General features: G+C 38.6%; 2 protein-coding genes across 2 annotated transcripts; both read right to left on the bottom strand.

Annotated features, from left to right (window-relative positions):
- Window positions 1–458: 458 nt before the first annotated feature.
- Window positions 459–3150, bottom strand: LOC135229375 (olfactory receptor 4C3D-like). Its single transcript, XM_064278980.1, has one exon. The coding sequence runs from the start codon at window positions 1383–1385 to the stop codon at window positions 459–461; it is 927 nt and encodes a 308-aa protein (XP_064135050.1). The 5' UTR covers window positions 1386–3150.
- Window positions 3151–10910: 7760 nt separating this feature from the next.
- LOC135229437 (olfactory receptor 4C3D-like) lies at window positions 10911–12476 on the bottom strand. Its single transcript, XM_064279016.1, has one exon. It carries the CDS (start codon window positions 11863–11865, stop codon window positions 10948–10950), a length of 918 nt encoding a protein of 305 aa, XP_064135086.1. The 5' UTR covers window positions 11866–12476; the 3' UTR covers window positions 10911–10947.
- Window positions 12477–12877: the final 401 nt, after the last annotated feature.

Here is a 12877-nt window from a genome sequence, read left to right as displayed (position 1 = left end):
CCCCCCCACTCCCATATATCCAAGAACTTCTTTTCTCTTTTTTGCTTACTGCAGGCAAAACCAAATACACACACACACACACACAAAAAGAAGTCCTGAGACCAAGGTGCTGTGGAAAAGCCAATTTCACCCAAGTAACATACGATTGAAGAATTTCATAAAATAGTAGTGAGACTGGAGCAAAGTGTACTCTAGAATCACCGAACAAGGGACTTGCAGTCCTTTCTCTGATGTATATCCTGAATGTATGCACAATGAGCATTGGAATAAAGTACATGAAAAACTATCAAAAGCACCTATCAAAGGGCCTAACCACCATCAAATGCTCAATAAATGTTAGTTTCTGGGCCTTGTTTTGATCAGTGATCTGCAAAACTTGAAAATCCTCTTTCACAGTGTACCACAGATATGATCCTTCCTATCTATTTACATCATCACTTTCTGGCATAATGAACAGCCTAAGCTACTCTTGTCTTCAAAAAACTTCTCATGGCATTTTTTACCTCTGTGTTTCTCACTGTATAAATGATAGGGTTTAACATGGGGGTGAGAACTGCAAAAAAGACAGTTACCAACTTGTCCACTGGATAGGTGGTCACGGGACGCATGTAAGTGAATATACAGGGCACAAAGAAAAGTACAACTACAGTAAAATGGGAGCCACAGGTGGAGAGGGCTTTGTGCTGCCCTTCAGAGCCATGGGATTTCAGGGAGCACAGGATGACTATGTAGGAGATGAGTAGCATGGAAAAAATGAGCAAGCACATGGCCCCACTGTTGGCAGCCACCACCATTCCAGGTATATAGCTGTCTCTGCAGGCAAGCTTCAGCAGTGGGAAGAGGTCACACATGAAATGGTCAATGGTATTGGGACCGCAGAAGGGCAAGTTGATCACGAAGAGAATCTGCACTGTGGCATGAAGGATCCCACCAATCCAGGCCGCAACCACCAGGAGGTGGCAGAGTCCCTGTCGCATGATGGTAGTGTAGTATAGGGGCTTGCAGATGGCAACATAGTGGTCATAGGCCATGACAATGAGGAGGATGATTTCTGACCCTCCCAGGAAGTGTTCCACAAAGAGCTGAGCCAGGCAGCTGCCCAATGAGATGGTTCTCTTCTGGTAGAGCAGGTCAATGATCATTTTGGGGGTGGTGACGGAGGTGTAAGAGGCATCTATAAAGGACAAGTAGGTGAGAAAGAAGTACATGGGAGCCAAAAGTGTGGGGCTGAAGGAGATGGTGATGACAATAAGCAGATTGGTCAGCACAGTAAATAGGAAAATGTACAAAAAGACAATGAAAAGTATTTTCTGCAAGTGTGGATTCTGTGTGTGTCCCAGGAGAATAAATTCAGTCACATTGTTGGGAGGCATGAGACGATCCATTAAGGGAATGATGTCTTTCTGAGACCTGAATTACCTGCAAAAAGATAAAGAAAGATACCTAATTAATGGTGGAAGGGTTATAGTTTGAATTTCACAATATACAAATAGGGTAGTTGCCATAATTATGCAGCTTGTCCTTAGCACCCTTCACCACGGTAACTGGTTCAATTATTCTTTCCTGCTTCCTCCATGTGCTTTCTCCTTATTTTCAGAGACACCTAATCAACTATAAAGCATCTTCTATAGGGCAACAACTGATGTGTAATTTACTGAGAAAATACTCGGCAATATACATGAGGGGAACTGGATTCTCATCCGGCTTCTGCCTCCGTGTGACTTTGCTAAGTCCTTTCCCTACGCTTCTGAGCCCTCCTCTGCACCTGGGAGCTTAGTAATCGTAACTGTGAAATGTATCCTGGGAGCTTCTAAGTACTGCACACAGGTAAGAGTTATTCCTTCTTCCAGGAGAATTTGCATTCGAGCCCCCAGTTCTAACTGCAGAATGAAAGACATTATTGTCTCCTGGTCAAGAAATATCTATCATAAGGCGACAGATTAGGGAATTTTGTAACCAGTTGGAAACACCCACCACAAAACATATGCTCTTCATGTCTGTTTCCTTGCTGTGCCTACTAAAGTGTCAAAGAATGTCTGCAGTGTCTGGCACTTATCAAGTGATGAACGCTTGGTGAACTGACACTTTCTATACAACCCTGTGTAAGAATACACATGCTTTGCCAGTCTGTAAACCTAGGAACCCAAGTGCTCTCGTCCTTCCACTCTGTTTATTACTACTCTTTATGAGAAAAATAAACTTTTGGAAGGTAGTTGCATTCCAGTTTGATGTTTCCAGCAAATTTTGTGGGGTGAGTTGAAAATATTAATTGGCTCTACGAAACAGCATATTACCAGATCATTGACTGTCAAGATAGTTATAATTTTGGCTCATTAATACTGTTTATTTTATAAAATTATATTGCAATGTAATTTAACTTAGTTCCACTCAGTAAAATTACAGCCTTAATAAAATCAGATAAAACGACCAACCAACCAAACCTCTTGGATAAGTTTTCAGCCCACGAAGCTCTATCAAGAAAAGGGAATCCTTATTTCCAAAGTTTTAAGAATAGAATTTTAAGTTGGAGAAGAGAAAGAAATATATTTTTGGTGAGATAAATAAAATATTGAATATATATGAATATATACATGCATATATATATAATATATGTACATACAAACCTATAAAATCTACTTATTACATGTTCACTCATTCAATAGATATTTATTAGACTCTCATTATGTGCATTAATATATGTGTTTGACTACATGAAGTCATGAAAAAAGTCCTTGTTACTGTTTTAGTGATACCTCTCCCTAGCACTTTATTAGCAAAGAGCAATGGCTCATCCATCCATGAGATGAATGATCCTCCTATGTCTTTTGTGCTCCTGCTATATGAATTCTTATGCCTTCTTCTCCCATCCTGCCCAGCAGGTCCATCATCCATCACTCTTAGTTACAAGATTTTGCATTATTTATAAAGCGAGGATAATCATCCCATATTTGGAAGCATAAAGTTCCCAGAGAAAAGAAAAGGGAAAATATAAAGTAAAATTTATTCTGTAAAAATTATGTATTTTCTTTTCAAAGATAATCAGGTAAAGGGCTTTTATTTTTTAATTAGCCAAGATGAAAATCTTACACCTATGTGAAAACACAGTGCAGCAGCTTCTCTGCAATTTCCTTATTGCGAAGTGGACTCCCCCCAAAAAAGTAAAATGTACATAATGGAAAAATAAGGCATTATGTATAAAAAGTAGTTTAAAAATAGCTATGAAGAAATAGAAATCACTGCCTTTTTTATTTGGTGCAATAATCTCCTAGGAATAATTTTTTTTTTTTATGAATAAACCCTTGAAAACATTTTAAAAGGAGAAAAATTGTTATGTACAAATATGTTCAACACAATTATTAATAAACCAATAAAAAATAAAACTGTATGACATGTGCAGCATTAGAAAAACGGTGAGGCCAAATATTTTGCATTTCATGGAATGGTGTATAACTTTTAAAAGGGATTTTTTTTTTTTTTAAGAATTGTGTAATGTCATAGGAAAACTCTTCTCATCATTTAAGTGGGACAATTTGCATCTGAATTTGGACATCTAATTTGATTCTAACTAATTTAAATATATTTCAATTGAAAGAAAGGAAAATAATTTGAAATGTTGTTATTTGGTTGTGGGAGGTGGGGTGGAAGGTGACCATACAGTTTTAAGGTCCGTTTAAATCTGAGATTCTATAATTATATTCTTTTCTCAAAAAAAAAAAAAAAAAAATTCTCACCTATGAACTTATCTGGCACAGCTTCCTGCCCAGGGCCCCAAGCCACTGTTAAATCACCCAGACAGAAATAAGAAATAAGTAAAGTTGTAAGATTTAAAGTGCCAATAGCTCAGCTACAATAAATCTCTTTGCTGATTTATAAATGGCACCTTTGAATAATGCCTTTCTCTTGAGGCTTAAAAATGTTACTACATATCCTATTTGCAGGCAACTTCTCTGAAGTTTCTTAGCTGTAGCTAATGAGACCTCAGGAGTATTTCATCATCATTAGCAGAACTTGCCAACCACCCAATTATTTCCAGTTACCTAACTGAACATCAGAGAACTTTTATAAGAATCCATCTTTAATTTTTAAATTCTTCCCTAAGTCTACAAGAAGAAAAATCACATGACAAGAGAAAAAAATGAGTTGACCACTTAAGAATAAATGAAAAGATATTAGAATCTGGATATTTTGATAACAAATTAGCTTAGTGGGCAGTTTCTAGGTGTTTGGCATTATATAAACAGCTGCTATCTTAGTTATCTAGTGCTGCTATAAAAGAAATGCCACAAGTGGAGAGCCTCAACAAAGAGAAATTTATTCTCTCCTAGTCTAGGAGGATAGAAGTCCAAATTCTGAGTGCCAACTCTAAGGTAAGGCTTTCTTTCTCTGTGGGTTCTGGAGGAAGCTCCTTATCATCAATCTTCCCGTAGTCTAGGAGCTTCTCTGTGCAGGAACCTCAGGTCCAAAGATTGCACTCTGCTCCTGGCATTGCTTTCTTGGTGGTATGAATTTCCCAGGTCTCTCTGCTCACTTCTTTCTTTTCTATCTCAAAAGAGATTGTCTCAAGACACAATCCAATCTTGTAGATTAAGTCCTGCCTCATTAACATAACTGCCACTAATCCCATCTCATTAATATCCTAGAGATAGGATTTAAAACACATAGGAAAATCACATTAGATGACAAAATGATGGACAATCACACAATACTGGGAGTCATGGCCTAGCCAAATTAATACACATTCAATTCAATCCATGATATTCCACACTTTGGCCCCAAAAACTTCATGTTCTCACCACACGTAAACCACATTCACCCCATTGTATCATAGCAAAAGTCTTAAGCCACTCCAAGTCCCAAGTCCAAAAATTCTTCCTCATTTGCGAAATCTAGAATAGAAGCTATCTGCTTCCAAAGTACAATGGTGGAACAGGCACAAATTAAACATTTCCATTACAAATGTAAGAAATTGGAAGGAAAGAAAGGATAATAGGCACCATGTAAGTCAGCAGAACACATTACATTTGCCCTTAAGGCTTTGAAAATAATCCTCTGTTCTCTGAGACCATTTACACAAAGGCCCTATCCTCCAGATCTAGCTATTGGCCATGCTTTCTGGATTCTGAGTGGAGGTCCCTCGGCCCTGGGCCTCTGTTCCACCTTCCAGGCCCACTGGGACAGCAACTCTGCTCCTTCAGCTTTAGGCACACCATTCTCCTAGTCCATCTGAGTGGTGACTCCACTCTTAGAAATACCAGGGGCCATGGCTCCACCCTCTGAGACCCCAGAGGTTGTGGCCATACCCTTTAAGACTGAGGCAGCTTGTTTTCCTGTGTTCCTTGTCTTTTCAGCTTCTGCCTCCTGGTTTCTTGTCCTCTCAGCCCCTAGGGCCTCACAACCCATATCTGCCCTGCTGGGGAAAGATTTCCAAAGCTCTGTAGCTCCACTGATAAGTATCTGGAGGCACCCCACACTGCCAAGAAGCCTACTGCCAAAGGCCGTCAGCTCTTGCACTTCGTGGGTGGGCTCCAGTGTCATCTCATGCTGGACTCCTTGTTCTGCCACTGCTGGTTCTCTGCCACTGCTTCTTGCCATCTGTGCCATCTCCAGTGTAACAGCTCTCTTCATTTTCCTCTGAATCCTCTATACATTCACTGTTTCAAAACTTCTTCCACATTTTAGGTATCTCTTAGAGCAGCACCCCACTCTTGGTACCAAATTCTTAGTTATCTATTGCTGCTATAACGGAAATACCACAAATGGGTGGCTTTAACAAAGAGAAATTCATTCTCTCACAATCTGGGAGGCTAGAAGGCCAAATTCAGGGTTCCAGCTCTAAGGGAAGACTTTCTCTGTCCTTGGGTTCTGGACAAAGGTCCTTGTCATCAATCTTCCTGTGGTCTAGGAGCTTCTCTGTGCAGGAATCACAGGTCCAAAGATGTGCTGTGCCTCTGGCTTTGCTTTCTTGGTGGTATGAGACCCCCATGTCTCTCTGCTCACCTCTGTCTTTTCTATCTCAAAAGAGGATGGCTCAAGACACAATCTAATCTTGTAGATTGAGTCCTGCCTCATTAACATAACTGCCATTAACCCCATCTCTTAACGTCATAGGGACAGGATTTACAACACATGGGAAAATCACATCAGATGACAAAATGGAGGAAAATCACACAATACTGGGAATCATGACCTATCCAAATTGATACACATGTTTTTGGGAAACACAATTCAATCCATGACATGTATGTAACTATCTGACTTTTTAATTCTTCGCTATAATATTTTGTGTCTTTATCAAGCTACCCTTTGTGTTGTTCATAATTTTTAAGTGTTGTATTCAGGTATGCAGGAAGAGACAGATATGATCCCTTCATACTGAGTACATTGTTAAGTACTTCCTCACAGCAGTTGATTCTCTAATCGCGGAATTAGACCAATATGATAATGAGGAAAAATTTCATATCTTGAATTATTTATACACAGAAGTAGTTGATACACTGAGCCATTTTCTGCAGCCTTTTAAATTGAGTCAAACATTAGCCCTATGTAATGGGAATGACACAGCTATCAATATTCACATTGTATAACCAGGAAAACTAAGACAGGGAATCAGAAAATTGACTGCCAAGGTAAAAGAAGAAACTAATCCTCCTGAATCCTGGTTCAGGATTCTTATTCTTAGATTATTGTTTTACAGCAGAAGTGTCATGGCACATTTATGTTGACATCCATTTTGAGTATATTACAAGTCACCTATTAAAAATAATAAAATGCCAATGTTTGAAAAATTACTTTTAAAAACAAAATAAATTCAGTTCAGAAACATTCCTATATGGGACCACATTTATTCACCTATGTTCAACTGTGCTGTTTAAATAAAAGGAAAAATAAATTGTGTTTAGCTTCTGAATTGGTTCAAGAGGGTACAGTCACTGTGAGCAGCATGTGTAGTGGGAGAAAAATAATTTAAGAAAGCTGTCTGTGCCCATGTGACTAAACTGATTTTGATTAAACATCTGACTATTATAGTGCTTGTCATGGCAGGTTCTATAGTTTGACAGGGGATGTGAAACTATACAAAGAACTCTAATGAATATGGATTTCCATCTGTGAAAATGTCTTCAACTTTGTCTTTCAACTCTGGAATGAAAGTACAGAATCAGAATTAGTCAAATTAACATGTACTTCCAAGGTCATTTTGCCCATTCTCCTAAAAGATTGAAATCCATTCACAGTGACCCATTAAATTGTCATCTAATCTCTACTAAGCAACTAAAGTGGTGAGGAGAGAGATTTCTTTAGACTCCCTTACACCTGTCTAGTCTAGTTCTGCGTGGCTTAGAGTAGTATGAAATAGAGAAAGGGCAGAGTCTACGGTTGTTGTTGTTAGTTGCCTTCAATTTGGCTCCAACTCATGGCAACCCTATGTGTAATGGAACAAAACACCATCCAGTCTTTCACCATCTTCAAAATCTTTGATATATTTAAAACCTTTTTTTGGCTATTGTGACAATCCATCTTATTGAGGGCTTCCCTTGTTTTCACTGACCCTCTACTTTACCAAAAAAGATGTCCTTTCTAGCAGTTGGTTTTTCCTGATGATGTGTTAAAAGTAAGCAATGAAAACTTTCATCATCTTTATTTCTAAGGAGCATTCTGATTGTATTTATTCTAAGACTGTTTTGTTTACTTTTCTTGCAGTCCAACGTATATTCAGTATTCTTCACCAACACCACAGTTTGAATACATCAATTCTTCCATGGAAAAAAAATTAGGTTTAAATCAGTCAGGGTTGGCTCTGAAGGTAATTTTTCAAAAGGGGTGTTCCTGAAGCTATACCAGAAAAGCTTGTTTCCAGAACACAATTCCAAGGAAAGAGTGGAAAAAACACTGGATAGACAGTAACATGGATTTTCAAACTGGAAGATAAATTAGAATAAAAACAGGAGAAATCAAATACGCATCAGATCACAGTTGGGAAGAAACCAGTTGAGCTACAGTTTCATGTTTGACAGATTTAGGGACTGATTCCACACCAAAAAGAAGTGGGACTGCCAAAGTGTTCATCTTACGGCCAACTTCATACATTTCAATCAGCAGAGGTCCATGTTTTCAAGGCAATAAAACCTTCAAGAGCAGAGGTCTTATCCTCAATTGTTTAGTCCAGGCCAAAGATCCTTTCATCAAAGGAAAACATCTCCTGAGCTGTTTACCAAAAATAGAAATGTTTAAGGTGGTGGGCTGTGGCCAACTCTTGGCCTGTAGAAATATAATTGCTTATGACTCTTCCAATTTTACTTCTTCCAAATGAAGTAGAATTAAATAAAACAATATTTAAGGAAATAAAAATGGAATGAACAGAATCAAAGAGCTTGGGAACACCTCCTAAGTTATCTAAGTAAACTACCTATAAATATAGGGAGACCTATATAAGATCATATAATGAAATGGGGGCACCCCAAAAAAAACCCACTGCCATCGCACAGTAAGGAAAAAAAAAACCAGTGTCTACTGATCCTGAAGCTGGTGTTCTTACCCTCCACTGTGTTTCACAGTCATAATATCTTGCTAATTATTGTTGCATCTTAGAATCCTCTGACTTCTCGAATAAAATGTATGATACCCATGAGGTGGGAGGCTAGAACACTATGTCAAAGTGTCCTATAAAGACATCTATGGCATACATTCATCTCGTGGTTGCAAACTTTGTTTTTTAAAAGAACCAAAACTTATTTGCAACAAAGTCTTATGAGTTAAGTAAGTTCTTTAGCTGAGAAATCTTCCCTTGACCAACTGAGGAGTAATGATTTCTCTTTTCTTGTACGCCTTATGCTTAAGCCATCTCTGGAAGCAGTTTGCAAAGAGAAGTCTCAGATATATACTTAATAATGTTAGATTCAAGTAACAACATAGTGAATTTTTAATAGTTAAATTGATATGTTACACAGTGTTTGGGGGGAAAAAAAGAACAGCACGTAATTACCACTAAGGAGCCATGGTGACCCAGTGATTAAGAGCTAAGTCTGTTAACCAAATGTCAGCAGTTTGAATCCACCAGCTGCTCCTTGGAAACCCTATGGGGCTCTTCTACTCTGTCCTATAGGATCTCTGTGACTCAGAATCAACTCAATGGCAATGGGTTTTTTGTTTTTTTCTTTGTTTAAATGATTTTAAACCTAACAAAATGTCACTTCCTATGACACATGGAGCCCTGGTGGAGTAGTGGTTAAGAGTTTGGCTGCTAAACAAAAGGTAAGTAGTTCAAATATATCAGTCTCTCTTTGGACTATAGGGTACTATAGGGTTGCTGTGTGTCAGAATCAACTTGATGGCAACAAGTATGACATAAAATTAAAAAATATATATTTAAAAAAAAACAGACCATAACTAAGTATAACTAAGTACTAGCACAAAAGAATTATATGTATAATGAAAAAGTCACAGGATGTGAAGTGAGAATATTTGAGCTCAAGGCTGATTTATTTGTTCTATGATCTAATTATTTAAATTTTATGACCCACCTACTTTTTTTCCAGTAAAATAATAACATTAACTAAATTTCAATGTTATAGGGTCATTGTGACCACCAAAGGACACTTTAAAATTTCACTTAGGTTTAAATACAATGAATTTTTATTACTGACAGCTTTTACTTGTCAGAACAAGAAACCCACATAATTTTAAACATTGGTATATTGTCAGTGTGCTGAGAGAGTATTAGCAAGTATTTTCTTTCTAAACTGTATTCTGCACTGTCCTAGATACCAGTAGCCACTATGGGTTCTGAAGTAACAACAGCTTCCATGTGCAAGTCAGTTATACAACTCTGCAATTAGAGAAGAGAATTTGCAATTTGTAACAAAGCAAGAAAGGCTTCGATATAAAATAAAGGCTGCCTTTGATCCTGATACAATTTGAAATGGTTGAAAGAATATGGGATTTGTAATTAGAACAAATGCAGATTCAAATAGCTCTGCCTCTGACCTTGGGCTGATTATTTAGCCCTTTTTAACTTAATTTTTATCACCTGTAAATCAGAATAATTGTTGCAAACTGCGATGTGAAGGATCACTTTTGTGTGGCCTCTCTAGCCGCGGTCTTGTAACCCCCAGCAGCACTCCGTGGTAGGATAATGGTGGTCCACCAAAGGGATTGGTCAGTTTTGCTCCCCAGCTGGGCTTGAAATGAGCCACATCAAATGGGGTAAAGAAGAGATCCCACTGCCACCAAAGATTAACAGCCAGAAGCCAGCACATCCTTTGGACCTGGGGTTCCTGTGCTAAGAAGCTCCTAGAAGAAAGAGACCAACAGAGACAACGAGCTATAACCCTGAAGATGGTGAGAAGTGGTGGGAAGAAAGAACTGACAGGTGAAGGCTTGGTGGGCTTCCTGGCCCATGAAGAAAGTTGAGTGCCTTTGGGTAGACGCCTAGGACCAGGGAGAGGTGTGCCTGTGAACACAGCTGGGAAGAGGCTGCCCTGATGGAAGAGCTGTATCTTGAATGTTCTTGGGCCTGAATTGTAACTGTTACTTCCCTAATAAACACCATAATCGTGAGTATTGTCTGTGAGTTCTGTGTGGCCATTGCAATGGATTACCGAACCCAGCAGAGAAGTAGAGAGTGTCATGCAGGGACAGTTGGTATCAAAATTAGTAAAGATGGCAGAGAAAGGAGTCATATCTGACTTCCGCAAGGAATCAGGCTTGGGCTGTTGGCTTTGATTCTCCTTTCCCCTTGTGAAGTTAGAGGAGGTCAGACACAACCTCCATGCCATTCTTGTGCAAAGGTTCTATGGCAGTTAAGTGATACAGGTGGGAAAGAGGTTTATATATACATATATATATGCATATATATATATATATATATATATACGCACATACACACAAACCCACATATATATTAACATAAAAATGTAAAGATTATGATAGAAATAAAATCTTCATATTGGGTCATTTATTATCTGAAATTACATTTCTTTTCAGTAACATTTTGATGGCATTTTTTACTTCTGCATTCCTTACTGTGTAGATAATGAGATTTAACATGGGAGTGACAAGGGTATAGAATACAGTTATGCCTTTATCCATGGAGAAGGTGGCTACTGGTCGCATATACATAAAAATACAGGGCACAAAGAACAAGACAACAACAGTGATGTGGGAGGTACAGGTAGAGAGGGCCTTTTTCCTTCCTGCAGAGCTGTGAATCCTCAACGAATGCAGGATGAAGACATAGGATACCAACAACATTACAAAGGTAATCACAGACATTACCCCACCATTGGCAGCAATCAGGAGACCAAAAAGGAAATTGTCTGTGCAGGCAAGTTGTATCAGGGGGAAGACGTCACACGTGAAGTGATCCATAATGTTGGGGCCACAGAATGGGAGCCAGAAAGTGACAAGAATCTGTCCAATAGAGTGGACAAAACCCACTGTCCAAGACACCCCCACCAAAAGGCAGCATACATGGTGGTTCATGATGGTCACATAGTGCAGAGGACTACAGATGGCCACGTAACGGTCATAGGCCATGACCACAAGGAGGGCAACCTCAGAACCACCTAAGAAATGTTCAATAAAGATCTGTGTCATGCAGCCACTGAAGGAGATGGTTTTTGTCTCAGAGAGCAAGTCAGCTAGCATTTTAGGAAGTATGGAAGAGGAGTAGCAGGCATCTATCAAAGATAAGAAGGCCAGGAAGAAATTCATTGGGGATTTCAATGCCTGACTGCAGATTATGGTGACCACAATGAGCAGGTTTCCTGAGACAGTGACAATGTAGGTGATAAGCAAAACAACAACTAGAATTCTCTGCATCTGAGGATTCTGTGTAAGTCCTATTAGAATTAAGTCAGTCACATTCATCCTGTTTTCTTCCGTTTCAGTGCTGATGATGAACACAGATATTGGGATTATCCTGTAAAGACAACATTTTTAAAGCAGGGTGATAAGCATTTCATATTTTGTGTTTTCAAATAAGACCAAAGCATTTTAATAAATAAACTCTTTTCCTTCATGGCATACAGGAAGAGAAAAAACATGCTTTTTCTATTTTACAAAAAGATTAGAACCATTGAGGCTGTCTAATCCAGCTTCTATTGATACTGGAATCCCATCTACAACATCTTGTGACAAGTGGTCACTGGGCATTTGCTGGAGGACATCGAGGCATAGGGACCTCATCACATTATAAATTCCTTCTCAGCCAGCAAGAAATGTTAGAGAACTCATATATGTGTGTGTGTGTGAATCCCTGGTGGTACAATGGCTAAGCACTCAGTTGCTAAACAAAATGTTGGCACTTCAAACCTACCAGTATTTCTGTGGGAGAAAAGACCTGACCATCTGCTCCCATAAAGATTTCAGCCTAGAATACCCTATGGGGCAGTTCTACTGTGTAAATTATGGTTGCTGTGTGTCAGAATCAATCACACAACACACAATTAAAATGACACACACACATATATACACACAAGTGTGTGTTTGTGTAAATATATATATATATATATATATATACATATCTGTATACAAGAAGCCCTGGTGGAGCAGTAGTTAAGAGGTATGGCTGCTAACCAACTACTGATTCTGGTTTCACACACTGTTGATACACAGATTAAGACCAAACCACCTGGCTCTTCCTTTCAAGAGCCCTTTAAATAAGCCACAGAGAAGCAAAGCTGTATCTGCCTTCTTCACCTCTTTATCCCCAGATCTACTTTAATGTTTGACTCAGAGTGGTAGTCAATAAATATTAAGAGTGCAAGCAAGTTGGAAGACAGTTTACTTATTTCTCCTGTGTTTTCTTTTTCCAAAATAGGAGTGTTCACCATCTTACCTAGAAAAACAATTAAATAAAGTGTTGGAAAGTGAGCTAGAT

The sequence above is a fragment of the Loxodonta africana genome, unplaced genomic scaffold (assembly GCF_030014295.1).
Source record: "Loxodonta africana isolate mLoxAfr1 unplaced genomic scaffold, mLoxAfr1.hap2 scaffold_29, whole genome shotgun sequence".
Classification (NCBI taxonomy): domain Eukaryota; kingdom Metazoa; phylum Chordata; class Mammalia; order Proboscidea; family Elephantidae; genus Loxodonta; species Loxodonta africana.
The sequence above is the reverse complement of the archived record's forward strand: the minus strand, read 5'-3'. Positions and strand labels throughout refer to the sequence as shown.

Bases quoted from the DNA above. Each gene is read 5' to 3' on its own strand.
- LOC135229375 (XM_064278980.1), bottom strand. From the start codon at position 1,385: ATGGATCGTCTCATGCCTCCCAACAATGTGACTGAATTTATTCTCCTG.
- LOC135229437 (XM_064279016.1), bottom strand. From the start codon at position 11,865: ATGAATGTGACTGACTTAATTCTAATAGGACTTACACAGAATCCTCAG.